General features: G+C 35.3%; 1 protein-coding gene across 1 annotated transcript; it reads left to right on the top strand.

The window, feature by feature from the left end:
* The first annotated feature begins 303 nt into the window (after positions 1 to 303).
* On the top strand, positions 304 to 8,828 carry LOC115438561 (E3 ubiquitin-protein ligase TRIM47-like). Its single transcript, XM_030162250.1, has 4 exons — positions 304 to 1,027; positions 5,373 to 5,965; positions 8,328 to 8,558; positions 8,646 to 8,828. Exons 2-4 carry the CDS (start codon positions 5,432 to 5,434, stop codon positions 8,670 to 8,672), a joined length of 792 nt encoding a protein of 263 aa, XP_030018110.1. The 5' UTR covers positions 304 to 1,027; positions 5,373 to 5,431; the 3' UTR covers positions 8,673 to 8,828.
* Positions 8,829 to 12,999: the final 4,171 nt, after the last annotated feature.

Below are 12,999 nucleotides of genomic sequence, written 5' to 3'. Positions count from 1 at the left end.
TTCAAAAATAGTTGGAGTGTCCATAAAGACTGTTTATAATGGAAAGAAGAGAATGACTATGAGCAAAACTATTACGAGAAAGTCTGGAAGTGGAGGAAGCAACAAAAAAACGTACCAAAGCTTTTATTAAAGCTCTCAAATCCAAAATCCTAAAGGATCCAACCAAATCCATGAGAAAAATGGCAACTGAACTTGAGGTAGACAACAAGACCGTTACAAATGCAGTAAAATATGATTTGAAGATTTAAATTCTCATGACTCTCAATAAACTAACTGGTCATACACTGTCTTTCAATCCCTGCCTCAAAATATTGTGAATTTTGCTTCCCCACCCTGTACATTTTGAAAAACTACCCCCTTGCTAGAGTGTTAACAACAAACAAACTGAACCAAAAACAACAGCCCTTGCCTCCCCTTGGGGTAATAAACCACAACCACTTCAATACTTTCCTGTACAGTGGATTTTTGATAAGGTTATCCTTTTCTGATCAGGGGTTAGTCTAATTTCTTACTGTATGTTATATGATTTTGCTTTGCTTTCATAAACAAGTTGTATTAATTTCATATTCCTTCTATGAACTTTACATGTACATGCATTGCATAAATACTAAAAATGAAAATTTGTGCTTGGTTTTGCATTGTTTATTTTGTTTGTTTGTTTTTTTTTTAGAACAAATTCCTTGACATACAGTTCAGTCTCATACATATCGTACAATTCTTGTCTTATACATATTTTTTCTCTACTCATACACACACACACATACTGTATGTGCAGGGAAAAGAAAGCAGAGGGGGGGAAAAAAAGACCAAAAAAAACAAACACTCCTCGGTTCACATTTGTTCATATAAGTAAAGCATAACAGCTTTATTAGGCGTGTTTGCGTCAAGTCCCAGAAATGAGTCCAACGGTGTTTTTCCCAGCAGCCGTAAAGAGGTGTGTCTGTACCTGTTCAGAGAAAATCAGCTGATAAGAGCGTCAGTTCTGTCAGAGCCTCAGGAAACATAGACAAGCACTCACACAGTAAAGGTATGTAAATGTCTTCTAAGGGATAAACTGGAAAGAAACTTTAACCGTTAAAATGTTTATGTTTGTTCAGTTATGGCGGGAACTTTTCAGATTTAAGCGTCAGATGTTTCATGTCGTTCTTCAGTGTTTATGTTTCCTATAAGTGATGATTCGTTTCACTTTTGCCTTCTGTAAAACTGATCATATTTTGACATTTTAACACTGAAACCCAAAACCTGATTATACAATATATTTGAATGTTTGCCGACACATGCAGCAGTTACTGGTTTGCCTTGAATTAATGTTTGATCATGATAACAGACAGCATTTGGATCTTATTGGCTGGGAGATCATTACGACATAGCGTTCTTATCATATTTTATTAAAGAATACCATATACAGTGTAGAGCTCTATAGGTCGAATGTCAGTCAAACTCAGTTGTAAAAGGATTATGGACGCCAGAGGAGGAACACCGTAAAAAAAAAAAAAAATTAAAAACGGTATTATTCCAGCAGCAGGGGTGACGAAAAAATACTGTTAAATAATAAAAAATAACCATCTCATAAAAATACTGTAATTTTCCATAATTAAATACAGTTTTTTGCCCTAACTTTACATGAGATTTTGTATTTATTTTTTTTACTTTTAATGTTTAATAAAGAATATTTTCATGTATTAAAACAATCAAATTACTTATAAATATATATCTAAATAATTTTCAATGAGACTACATTGTCCAATCCACTGATAAAAACTGTATTTGGACAGTTTATCAGTGCTTATACATGTTATACATTCACAAAAATACATTTTTTCAACATTTTTGTTGTGAAACCTCCTGTAATTACACAAGATATTTGTCAATTAACAAATCAAGTCTTGTTAAACTTACAGAACAAATACTTCTTTTACGGTTAATTTTATGTAGTTTTAATTTTTTTTTTTTTCAGGATTAAATTTTAAATTAACAGTTTAATCTCAGAAATAGAAAATAAATATTTGTGAAATTACGATACATTTGCAAATGTATTTTAACTGTATTTTTCTGTGAAAAAAAAAAAAAAAATTTTAAAAAATGGAAATTTTATGGTTATTCACAGCTATAGTTTTTTCATGTTATTTTACATTTGACATGTAAAATCACAGTCTATTTTTGTCATTTTATTAATATTTTCCTGTATCTTGAAAATACAGGAAAAATCTGTAAAATAAACAGTGACAATTCTGTTAAATTACAGATATTTTTTTACAGTGAACATAATACTGTATAAGACATTTTTATTAAAACATCAGAATATTCTATTATTTTAGCTGTAATTTTCCAGAAATAGTTATTAAAAACAGATATTAATCCTTTAACCCCTGACGTGTCTGTGGTGAGCGTTCTGATTATATGATTTATTTTTAAAATTCAGAAAAATTCAACTGTTTGCGCAATAGGAAAAATTTCGAAACGTGCTGATAGAATAGACCTTGTTTTTTCCATAGACATCTGAGCATGCTCAGTGCACCCCCTGCCACTTGTGTAATGGGGGAAAAACACAGAGCAGTGAGTGAGATGGATTTTTTTTTTTTTTTTTTTTTTTTTTTTACACCATTTTCCTTGTCATTTGTTGTTTTTCCTGTTGTTTGCATTTTTGTGGTGATTTTCCTTTATTTGTTTTACTGTGTATTTACTGAGTTTTGATTATGTAACTGCTTTTTGGAGTTCAACTAGGTCCCAAAAAACACCTGGTTTTAGAAAAAAAAGAGCCCAAAACAAAAAGTACTTGTTGTTCAGTTTGTTCCAGTTCACAGTTCATGTTCAACATCCTAAATCTCTTATTGATGTTCATTCTGAGTGTCTTATTTAGTAAAAACCTGTCAAACTTCAATTCCTCTCTTTGTCTTTTCTGTTATTCCACCTGTTTTGACCCTAAAACATACAGTAAAACAAAACCACTGAAGAAAAGGAACACAAAAACATACTCACAGCAGCTTTAATGACACTGAAACAGACGACAATTCACAGCGGGTCAAAACACAGTATTCAGAATCTCTCTGACGGGACATTTTAGAGACAATTTGACAGATTAGTGTTACTAAATGATCCACATTTTTACTTTTATATTCATTTGTGCTTTAGTTGGACCATAAGGGATTATCCAAAACAAGGAGCTACTTTATATTAAAATAAATGGTGGAATGGTTCACTCTCTGATGGGACATTACTGTGTTTTGACCCTTACCTGGAATAATGTCTCGGGGGTTAAAGGGCTGAGAAGGATGTCTTATTTAGTGGAACAGCCTGGTGAGTGCCAGCTGTAGGGAGGATGGAAGAGAACAGAGATGGAACAAGTGTTCAGAGAACGCAAACCTCCGCCAAGCACCCCGAACGGTGTGCATGTGTGGATCGACTATTTCTGTTTAAATTAAACAGTTTCCAGGTTGTTCCATACAGCAGAAAAAGTTGAAGCTTGGTACCAGTCAAGTGTATGTCAAATTATATTCAATTCCAATCAATATTTGTTGAATTATAATGAAAAATGTGTGGTAAATGGGATTTTCAATGTTAAATGTAAATGTCCACAGAGTCCACATTCCACAGTGGATGTGGACAATTTTGTGCCAGATACAAGATATTGTTATAAGCTACGGGTGGATCAAATTGGAGGCTAATCAGAGTCGTTTTGAATTTTTTATGATTTTTCGAAAATTGCTCAATGATGAAAGAGAGGAAAATTGTAGATTTTGTGACCTTGCTGTGACCTTGAACTCTGGCCTACTTGGCCCAAAATGTAATGGGTTGGTCCCAGGGCCTAGGCCTATCTGTGGGTACAGTTTGGTAAAGATGGTTGGAATAGTTTTCCCGTAAAGTTACTAACAAACAAACAAACACAAAGCAAAGTGATCACAATACCTGCTGGCGGAGGTAATAAAAACATGTTTTAGCTAAAGCCCTTTAAAAGCACTCATTGAGATAAATGTATCTAATTTACACACAACCGGAATGAAACATCAGCAAAAAATGTGTTGAATGAACGTTGTTTCAGGTAAAGAGAAGACCATGTAAAGTCTTCATCACAAATATTAGCTGCAATAATTGATCCAACATTTTTAGTGTTTTCTAAATAGTACAATGGATATTACACGTGGAAGGACACAGTAGGGCAGTGGTTCCCAACCCAACCTTTTTTGCCTCGTGACCTCATTTTAACATCACAAATTTGTGGCGACCCCAGACATTCAAAATGGAGACTTTTATTTTTGCTAAAATTAATTTGTTTTTGATCATGTAGTAGTTTGCTATACTATGTTGCAAATAAACATCCATTTTAGAGGACATTTAGGCTATATCAGTGTTTTTCAACCTGGCGTGGGGTCACCTGGAATTCAAATGGGGTCGTCTGAAATTTCTACTAACTGATAAAAATATAAAAAAATAAAATCTTCTGGTATACTTAAAAATATATGGTGAGTTGAGAGACAATCCCAATCCATAACAGACATGTCAAACTGAAGCTGAAACTGAAGCACTGTGGTTCTCTTTATTTGTCAAATGTTCATTGTGGTCAGTTTCAGATGCTGCAGCTCTTTCATAATTCATAGTTTGGGTTCTTGTTTGTTCAGTATTAATTGTCAGCCTTGTAAATCCAAACTGGACTGACTGTACATATCCTGACCACAAGGAAAATCAAATTCTCCCTTTGTGCAGTAATCTACACCTGGCTTTTCTGCCTTCGTCCATAATAATATACATTATATAGACTAATTATTGTCTAAAATTAACATTTATTTGCAACATAGTATAGCAAACTATTACATGATCAAAAACAAATTAATTTAAGCAAAAACAAACAAAAAAAAGTCTTCGTTTTGAATGTCTGGGGTCGTCAGTAATTTGTGATGTTAAAATGGAGTCACGAGACAAAAAAGGTTGGGAACCACTGGGCTATGTATGTTTTTTTTAGTCCTGTCCATTCCACAGGTGACTACATTTTTTTTTTTTTTTTTTTTTTTTTTTTGTTAGAGCATTTAATAAATTGGTTGTAATGGGTATGAAGGGGATTTTAAGCAATATAATAAAAAAAATGCTCCAGGAAAACATTGCATACCCCACCTTTAATCAAACACCCAAAACCTGCAGAACTCCAGCCCGTCATTGACCAGAACTTGAAAATGAGTGAAAAAGAGTGAAAAGGAAGATTTGGTTGCAAAGAGAAATGCAAATCCCCTGAGAAAATCACCCCAATCATTCTGGTAAAACTGTACCTGGAGGAAAAAAAGTAAAAGAATACAGTTCAAAGTATTATATATAATCAAGTATATATTCCATAGTATTCTGTATAGAATGTGTGCTTGTGCTAATGTTCTTTTCCTCTACAGATATACTGTGTACACACTAAAACCACACCAAATCAGTCAGGAGTTAATGTTTATTGTGTATGCATACACAAAAACACATGGCAGATGTTCCTAAATGCTGCATCTGTTTGGATGAATTCACCAACCCAGCTTCCCTCCCATGCGGCCACTGTTTCTGCCTGAGCTGTATCGGAGAATACTTCAGGATCCATGGAGCCTGTCAGTGCCCCCTGTGCAAAACCTTCTTCCCTACTTGGCCCCAACTCAAAACAGACCAAACACTGCACACTGAGCGAGCAAGTGCACCTTTAAGAGCCGGAGAGGTTACTTGTGATTTTTGCTCGGCACAGCGTAGAGCGGTAAAGTCTTGCCTGAAGTGTCTGGCCTCTTACTGCGACTCACATCTGCAGCCACATTACCAGAGTGAAGAACTTGGGCGCCACCTTCTGATCAGTGTGGATAAGAACCTGGAGGACTCTGTGTGCAGACTGCATGGGAGGCAGTTGGGCAGGTTCTGCAGCAGTGATCAAACATGTGTCTGTGTCATGTGTGCACAGACTGACCACAGGGGCCATCGCATTATTTCCATCACTAAGGAAGCTGCAAAGAAGAAGGTAAAGTCAAATAAAATGCACAACATTGTCACAGTTCTTACTATACAGTTTCAAAAGTTTGACTCATAAACTTACATCGTGTGTAAACTTCATCATTACACAGGGCGTGCTTAACCCTCCGGTATCCAGGTGCGCCTTTTAGGCACACTTTGCACTTCGTTTTAAAAAACTTCATATTATTTTTCACAATTTAAATAAGGTTAGAATTCAAAAGTTGTTCATTTTTGCATGATTTTAAAGATTCTGGCCACCAACTAAAATTTGCACATTGTAAACAAAAGAAAATTACCAGACTGTCTCCCAAGTGTGCCTAAAACGCACTATTTCTTCCATTTGATATGTATGATTAGGGCTGACCTTGATTTACATAAATAAAATCAGATTAAAGCAGAAAAATAACTCAATATATAATATTTAATAGTTTGATTTATAGGTGTGTATTTTACGCACACTTGGTGACAGATGCTAGTATTTTTGAACATTTGACCTAGCGCCAAAAACAGTAATTGAAATTAACCAGTGTTGGAGTTAATCATTGACATATGCCAGGATGCAAAAATCAAATAATATGTGATCCACTTTTTATGTAGTATATTGAAAAAAAATTTTTTTTGTTTTTTTGCATCCAAAAAATTGGTTTGTTTACATTACAAACATGGCATTTAAAGGGTTAAAAAATGTGACAATTATTGAGTATTTGGTATTTTTATTTACAGCTCAAGTTGATGAAATAGAAAAAAGTGTAAAAGAATTAAAAACAAACTGTATGAAAAATTTTTTGACATTAATCCACAAGTGTGCCAAAAAGGCCCACTTGGTGCTTAGTAAGGGCCTTGCTGGACGGGACACCAGAGGGTTAAAGCAGTGTTTTTCAACCTTGGGGTCGGGACCCCATGTGGGGTCACCTGGAATTTCTATAAATCGCTAAAAAAAAAAAAAAAAAAAAAAATACTAAGAAAAAATATATGTTGACTTGACAGAGACAATCCCAATCCGTAACAGACAGGACAAACTGTGAAGCTGAAACTGAAGCACTGTGGTTCTGTTTATTCAAATGTTCATTGTGGTCAGTTTCAGATGCTGCAGCTCTTTCATAATTCATAGTTTGAGTTCTTGTTTGTTCAGTATTAATTGTCAGCCTTGTAAATCCAAGCTGGACTGACTGCTCATATCCTGACCAAGGAAAATCAAATTCTCACTTTGTGCAGTAATCTACACCTGGCTTTTCTGCCTCCGTCCATAATAATATACATTATATAGACTAAATGTCTTAAATTAACGTTTATTTGCAACATAGTATAGAAAAATATTACATGATCAAAAAAATTTTGATTTTTTCCCCCAAAAAAATGTCTGAAATGAGGTCATGAGCCAAAAAGGTTGGGAACCACTGCCTTAAAGTCTGTTAACAATTTAACTAATTTATTACAAAAGCAAATGAATAAATAAATCTATGGAAATTATTACAAAATAAAAAGCACATTGCAAAAAAGAGGTGTCTGAAAACAAGATAAAAACACAAAATCTGAGGAAAAAAGGGCTCAAAACATGTGAAACTAGAAGCACTCGGAGAGCGCAGACCTCCGCCAAGGCTGATCAGTGGCCCCCCCTGTGGGCCCCCCCCACGCCAAGGAGGTTATGTTTTTGCCAGGGTTTGTTTGTTTGTTTGTTTGTTTGTTTGTTTGTCTGTCTGTTTGTCTGTCCGTTAGTGTGCAACATAACTCAAAAAGTTATGGACAGATTTTGATGAAATTTTCAGGGTTTGTTGGAAATGGGCCCCCCCGTGGGCCCCCCCACCCCCGATCACCACCAAAATTTAATCATTTCTTCCTTACCCCATTTCCAACAAACCCTGAAAATTTCATCCAAATCTGTCCATAACTTTTTGAGTTATGTTGCACACTAACGGACAGACAAACAAACAGACAAACAAACCCTGGCAAAAACATAACCTCCTTGGCGGAGGTAATTATCTGTCCATGCAGTAAGATAGTTTTGCTCGACAAGATTCTTGAATTAAGATCTAAATTAAATCTAGAAATAAGCATGTGTACAGATGTATGAACGCTTAAAATAAAATGTAATAATTCTTAAAACAAGATATAGTATTAACATTTCCTGAAAATTTCATAAAAATTCATCCATAACTTTTTGAGTTACCTTGCTAACAGACAAACAGACAAACCCCGATGAAAACATAACCTCCTTGGCGGAGGTAAAAATGATATCAGGAAAAGGGGAGTGGGAGGTACATCAACCAGTAACCTCTGCTATATAAAAATATCAACTGTCTTTCTCCATACATTAGATAAACTGTTATAAAATTGTATTAATGCCACTTTTTTTTTATATATATATATAGGTTAAACTTAAACGTAAAAGAATGAAACTACAGCAAACGCTTCAAGAGAAATTGAGTAAAATTGAAAAACTCAGATTGTCCATGAACCTCAGCCATGACGACCAAAAGGAGACACAGAGTCATCATAAAGAACTAATCAAGGAGCTGGAGGAGGACATTTCTGAACTGCAGATGAGAAACGACGAGCTGGAGCAGCTTTCGCATGTTGAGGACAGCCTCCACTTCCTTCAGGTTCGGCAAAGTCATGGAAAAACGCAGATAAAGTAAATGTAAAGCACTGTTGAGCTATGTTTGAGTCTGCCTTTTCTGTCTCTACAGAGATTTCTACTCACTGCATCATCATAACGGTTGGACAAAGAGGATCATGACTCACTGTGAAGAGCACCGCAAGGTTTTACATGTAAAAATAAAATGTAATGTTTTCTACGGTGGCTGACAAGGGCCAAACACATTGTAACAGGCCAATGCGTCTCAGTTAACAGCTGCGAGTAGCAACGTTATTATCGTTAATGAAAACTAAAGAAATGACGAAAACTAGAATTGTAAAAACATTTTCGTTAACTGAAATAAATAAAAACTATGATTGAAAGAAAAAAACCATAACTAACTGAAACTGTATTGTGTGTTTACAAAACTAACTAAAACGGATAAAAGTTATGCATAAAATTCCCTTCGTTTTCATTGTTGTCAATGTCGGATTGATACGAAATTGATTTATTTCGTTCAAGCAATTTTAGCTAGCAGCACCTTACGATATTTAACAGGCCATCACTTGTGGTCACTTGTGGTTTAGTCGTCTTCTGGTCCCCACTCTACCTGGAAACATGGAGACTAAAGTTGGGAGAAAGCAGCAGAGTCCTGTCTGGGATTTATTTAAATATGACAGTGAGGAAGAGAAAAGGTATTAAAAAAAAAAATAAATAAATAAAAATAAAAATAGAAATAAACAAAAACTAAGCATTTAGAAAAAAAAAAAAAAAAAAACTAATAAAAACTGTAAAACCTGCTCTAAAAACGAATTAAAACTAATTGAATTAGAGAGAAAAAAAGTCAAAACTAAGAAAAATTAAACTAGAATGAAAAATCCAAAACTATTAGAACCTTGGCTAGTACAGAAACGATGCAAATTCACAAACTCAAACACAAGTCTGCAAAACACAAGGTACAAAAAGAGAAACGTGGTGCAAATGAAAAAAAATTGTGTTTGAGTTTGTGAATTTGCATCGTTTCTGTAATTGCAGCTGTCTTTGCTAAATGAGATGCATTGGGCCGTTGCAATGTGTTTGGCCCTCGTCAGCCACCGTAGTTTTCCAGTATAATGTAAATTTAGCGTTGTGATTCACTGTGATATGAAGAGACTTTATTGCTGAAGAGGTGACTTTAAATGAAGCATTCAAATGACTTTTTTATGTATTACACAACAATCTGTCTTTATGGTTTTGCTGCAGCACAATTTATGCACTGAAAATGAAACTTTACACTCATTCTGCCGTAATGGACAAAATAAAGCCAGAAAAAACATCTGAAAAATCCTACATTTAATTAACTTCCATTATATTATGGACATAATGTTGCTGAACCTAGACCTGACCAACTGAAGCAACCCCAAATCAGAGGTGATTTCTCACAGACTGCAAGGGAAGCCCGGCTTCCCCTAAACTTACGAAAATTAAATGGTTAAATATGTTCGGTTGTGTTGACATTTCATTGACTACAAATGTGTTAGAACACATTCATCTCACAGACGAGTTCGTTCAGAATCAGCTTTATCACAAATCAATAGACTTGATGTTGTTCACTTCTCATACATTCCCGTTGCGCTGTTTTCTCATTCGATCTCTGCTCAGTGCATTTGTCCGTAGACCCCGGGTGTCTCTGGGCTTCAATGGGACTGAGTGGAACAGTTTTTTTCATTGCTTCAAAACTGGACGGTAATTGGATAAATGCCACGATGTTGTCCCGCCCCCGGACGCTCAGTGTCTCTGGGGGTGAATGGAGCGGTGGGTGGAGCTCGGCTGGGCTGGACGCTGTGCTTCCACGTGCTGATTGGAGAATCGGTTGAAAGGCTGAATCCCGTTTGATTGACAGCTGTTTTGAGATCTCCTCCTTCACTGACACAGTTCAGTTTAATACCGTCGCACATTCTGCTGTGAAATCAAGAGAGAAACCACTACGAAATTACTCGTTCATTTCTTGCACTGTAAATAAAACACACTCATTGGACTTCCTTGTTTCAATTTAACATAATTTCAACGTTTTCTTGTTTCCGTTACATAATTTAATTATTTCTTGTTCGAGTTTAATATCGTTTTGTAGATAGTTAAATCAATCAAACTGTTGACTAGGTTGGAGTGAACTAACTAACAAGTCCCTGGAAAAGACGCCTACTTGGTACAATAAGGCCACTGACCATTTTCTTAAAAAGGAACAGAGGGCCGAATTTATGTTTCAAAAATTTGACCTTTTTTTTTTATGTAAGCCAACAATGAGCTTCCCCTGTCTGAGAGATGAGCAGCCGCCACTGATCGTAGACATGCTTATTTCTCATGATCACATCCCCCCTGTCCTTCAACACCTCCACTTGCTCCCTTGTCAAACACAGAATAACATTCAAGATCCTCCTCCTCACCCACAAAGCCCTCCATCACCAGGCCCCCCCCCCTACCTCATCGACCTACTTCAGCCCCATGCCCCCTCCCTCACCCTCCCATCCTCCTCTGCTCACCTCCTCACCCCACCATCAAAAACCAAGCATCCACTGCTGCCCCAACCCTCTGGAACTCTCTCCCACCTTCCATCCGACACTGCTCCGACCTCAACACCTTTAAATCCCTTTTAAAAACGTATTTATTTAAGATTGCTTGTAATGTTTAATTTCAATGTTTAATTGTTTCATTTTCGTATACCTGCCTTTTGCACCTGTTTTTTTTTTAATGTTTTTAATGTGTTTGGTTTCTGTTTTATCTGTTGTATGTAAAGTGTGTTTAAGTTCCATGAAAAGTGCTATACAATTAAAACGTATTATTATTATTATTATTATTATTATTATTATTATTACTATTATTATTATCATTATAAATTTAACAATCTTAATTCAAGAAACTTTGTCAAGTGAAATTATCTTGCTACATGGACAGATATTTAATTTGTTTTGAGTACCTTTATCCTCAGATTTAGTGTTTTGATTTGGTTTTTGAACACCCTTTTGTTTGCAATGTACACAAAATTAGACAGATGGGAATAATATTCTGATCCCATAGATGCTGCATACAGAGCCGTCGAGATGACGTAGGCAAGGTAGGCAGCTGCCTAGGGCCCCCCCTTTTGGTGCATTATGGGAAGTGAAGTTTTTCTCCTGCAAAGTTACTATCAACTATACTTCTAGAATAAGGACAAAAGTAAGCCTACTCACCAAATGCCTTTTTTTTTTTTTTTTTTAGGTGCTTTGCTTAAATTTCTGTCAGCACCAATTGATAGTGACAATGCCACCTCCCCACAAGCTGAAGGCATTTATCAGGCTACATGGAATTAGTAACATCACAGTCTAGGAAAAAAAATCTTATCATTATTAAATCTATCAAAATCAGTACTAATTGCATATTATTATATAATAAATAGGCCTAAAAATAAATAAATAAATAAATAATAAGAATAAGAATAAGAAATTTGAATAATTTTATTTGTTTATCCTTTTATCATCAGTATTACTAGTACTAAATGCACCAGAAAACAGGAAATTGCATCTGGATTTTATTTTTCTTCTTCGGTGATTCGACCACCACATCTTCGCGTATTAGGGGCCTCACTTTACTTTCTTGCCAAGGGCCCCCATATATCTTGAAACGGCCCTGGCTCCATAGGTTGGCATCTGGTTGTTCTTTAGCACCTCTAGAGCACCTCCTTTCCTAGCACTTTCAAACATTCCATTTTAAATATATTATTATGGTTATTCTGTTGTTTTACTTGGTATTTTTATTTCACTGTTTTAATTGTACAGCTGTTTTTTTATGTCTTCTTAATCTATTCTTGTATTTTTATTCTATAATTTTGCTTTTTAATCTTCTGTACGACACGGTTTTTAATTGCACAGCTGTTTTATGTCTTTAATCTATTCTTGTATTTTATTTTATTTTATTTTAATTTTTTTTTTTTTTTTTTAATTTTGGTTTTCCCCTGTAAGTCGCTTTGGAAAAAATGTCTGCCAAAAGCATAAATGCAATGTAATGTAATGTACTTTTGGTTGGTTTTAACCACTTTACACTGAGAAGGAACAACAAGATCTGGAGATGCTCCAACCTAATGATTTGGAGGTCATAATTTATCCTTTGTCTAAGTTACTCAGCTCCCTACTCTTGTCCATTTTGCTGTTTCTAACACATCAGCTTCAAGATCTACATGTTCACTTGCTGCTGAGTATATCCCATCCACACACACGTCCCATTTTCATGAGAAAATCAATATTAAAACCACTTTGCCTGTCAGTGGTCATAATGTTTTGGCTGATCAGTGTAAGTCTGAGTAGAGGCTGTGATTTATATGGATGAGGTCATTTTAAAAGTAGCATTCATATTACTTCATGTTTTTGCTGCAGTATAGATTTTGCTTTTTGAAACTTAAAGTTAGAAATATTATTTACTCTATTTCTGTCAAATGGAGAAAATAAAGCCTCAAC

This window comes from Sphaeramia orbicularis, chromosome 18 (assembly GCF_902148855.1).
Source record: "Sphaeramia orbicularis chromosome 18, fSphaOr1.1, whole genome shotgun sequence".
Classification (NCBI taxonomy): Eukaryota; Metazoa; Chordata; class Actinopteri; order Kurtiformes; family Apogonidae; genus Sphaeramia; species Sphaeramia orbicularis.
The sequence above is the reverse complement of the archived record's forward strand: the minus strand, read 5'-3'. Positions and strand labels throughout refer to the sequence as shown.

Coding starts and splice junctions, on each gene's coding strand:
- LOC115438561 (XM_030162250.1), top strand. CDS start 5,432: ATGCATACACAAAAACACATGGCAGATGTTCCTAAATGCTGCATCTGT. Junction 5,966..8,327: donor AGGAAGCTGCAAAGAAGAAG/GTAAAGTCAAAT, acceptor ATATATATATAG/GTTAAACTTAAACGTAAAAG. Junction 8,559..8,645: donor ACAGCCTCCACTTCCTTCAG/GTTCGGCAAAGT, acceptor CTGTCTCTACAG/AGATTTCTACTCACTGCATC.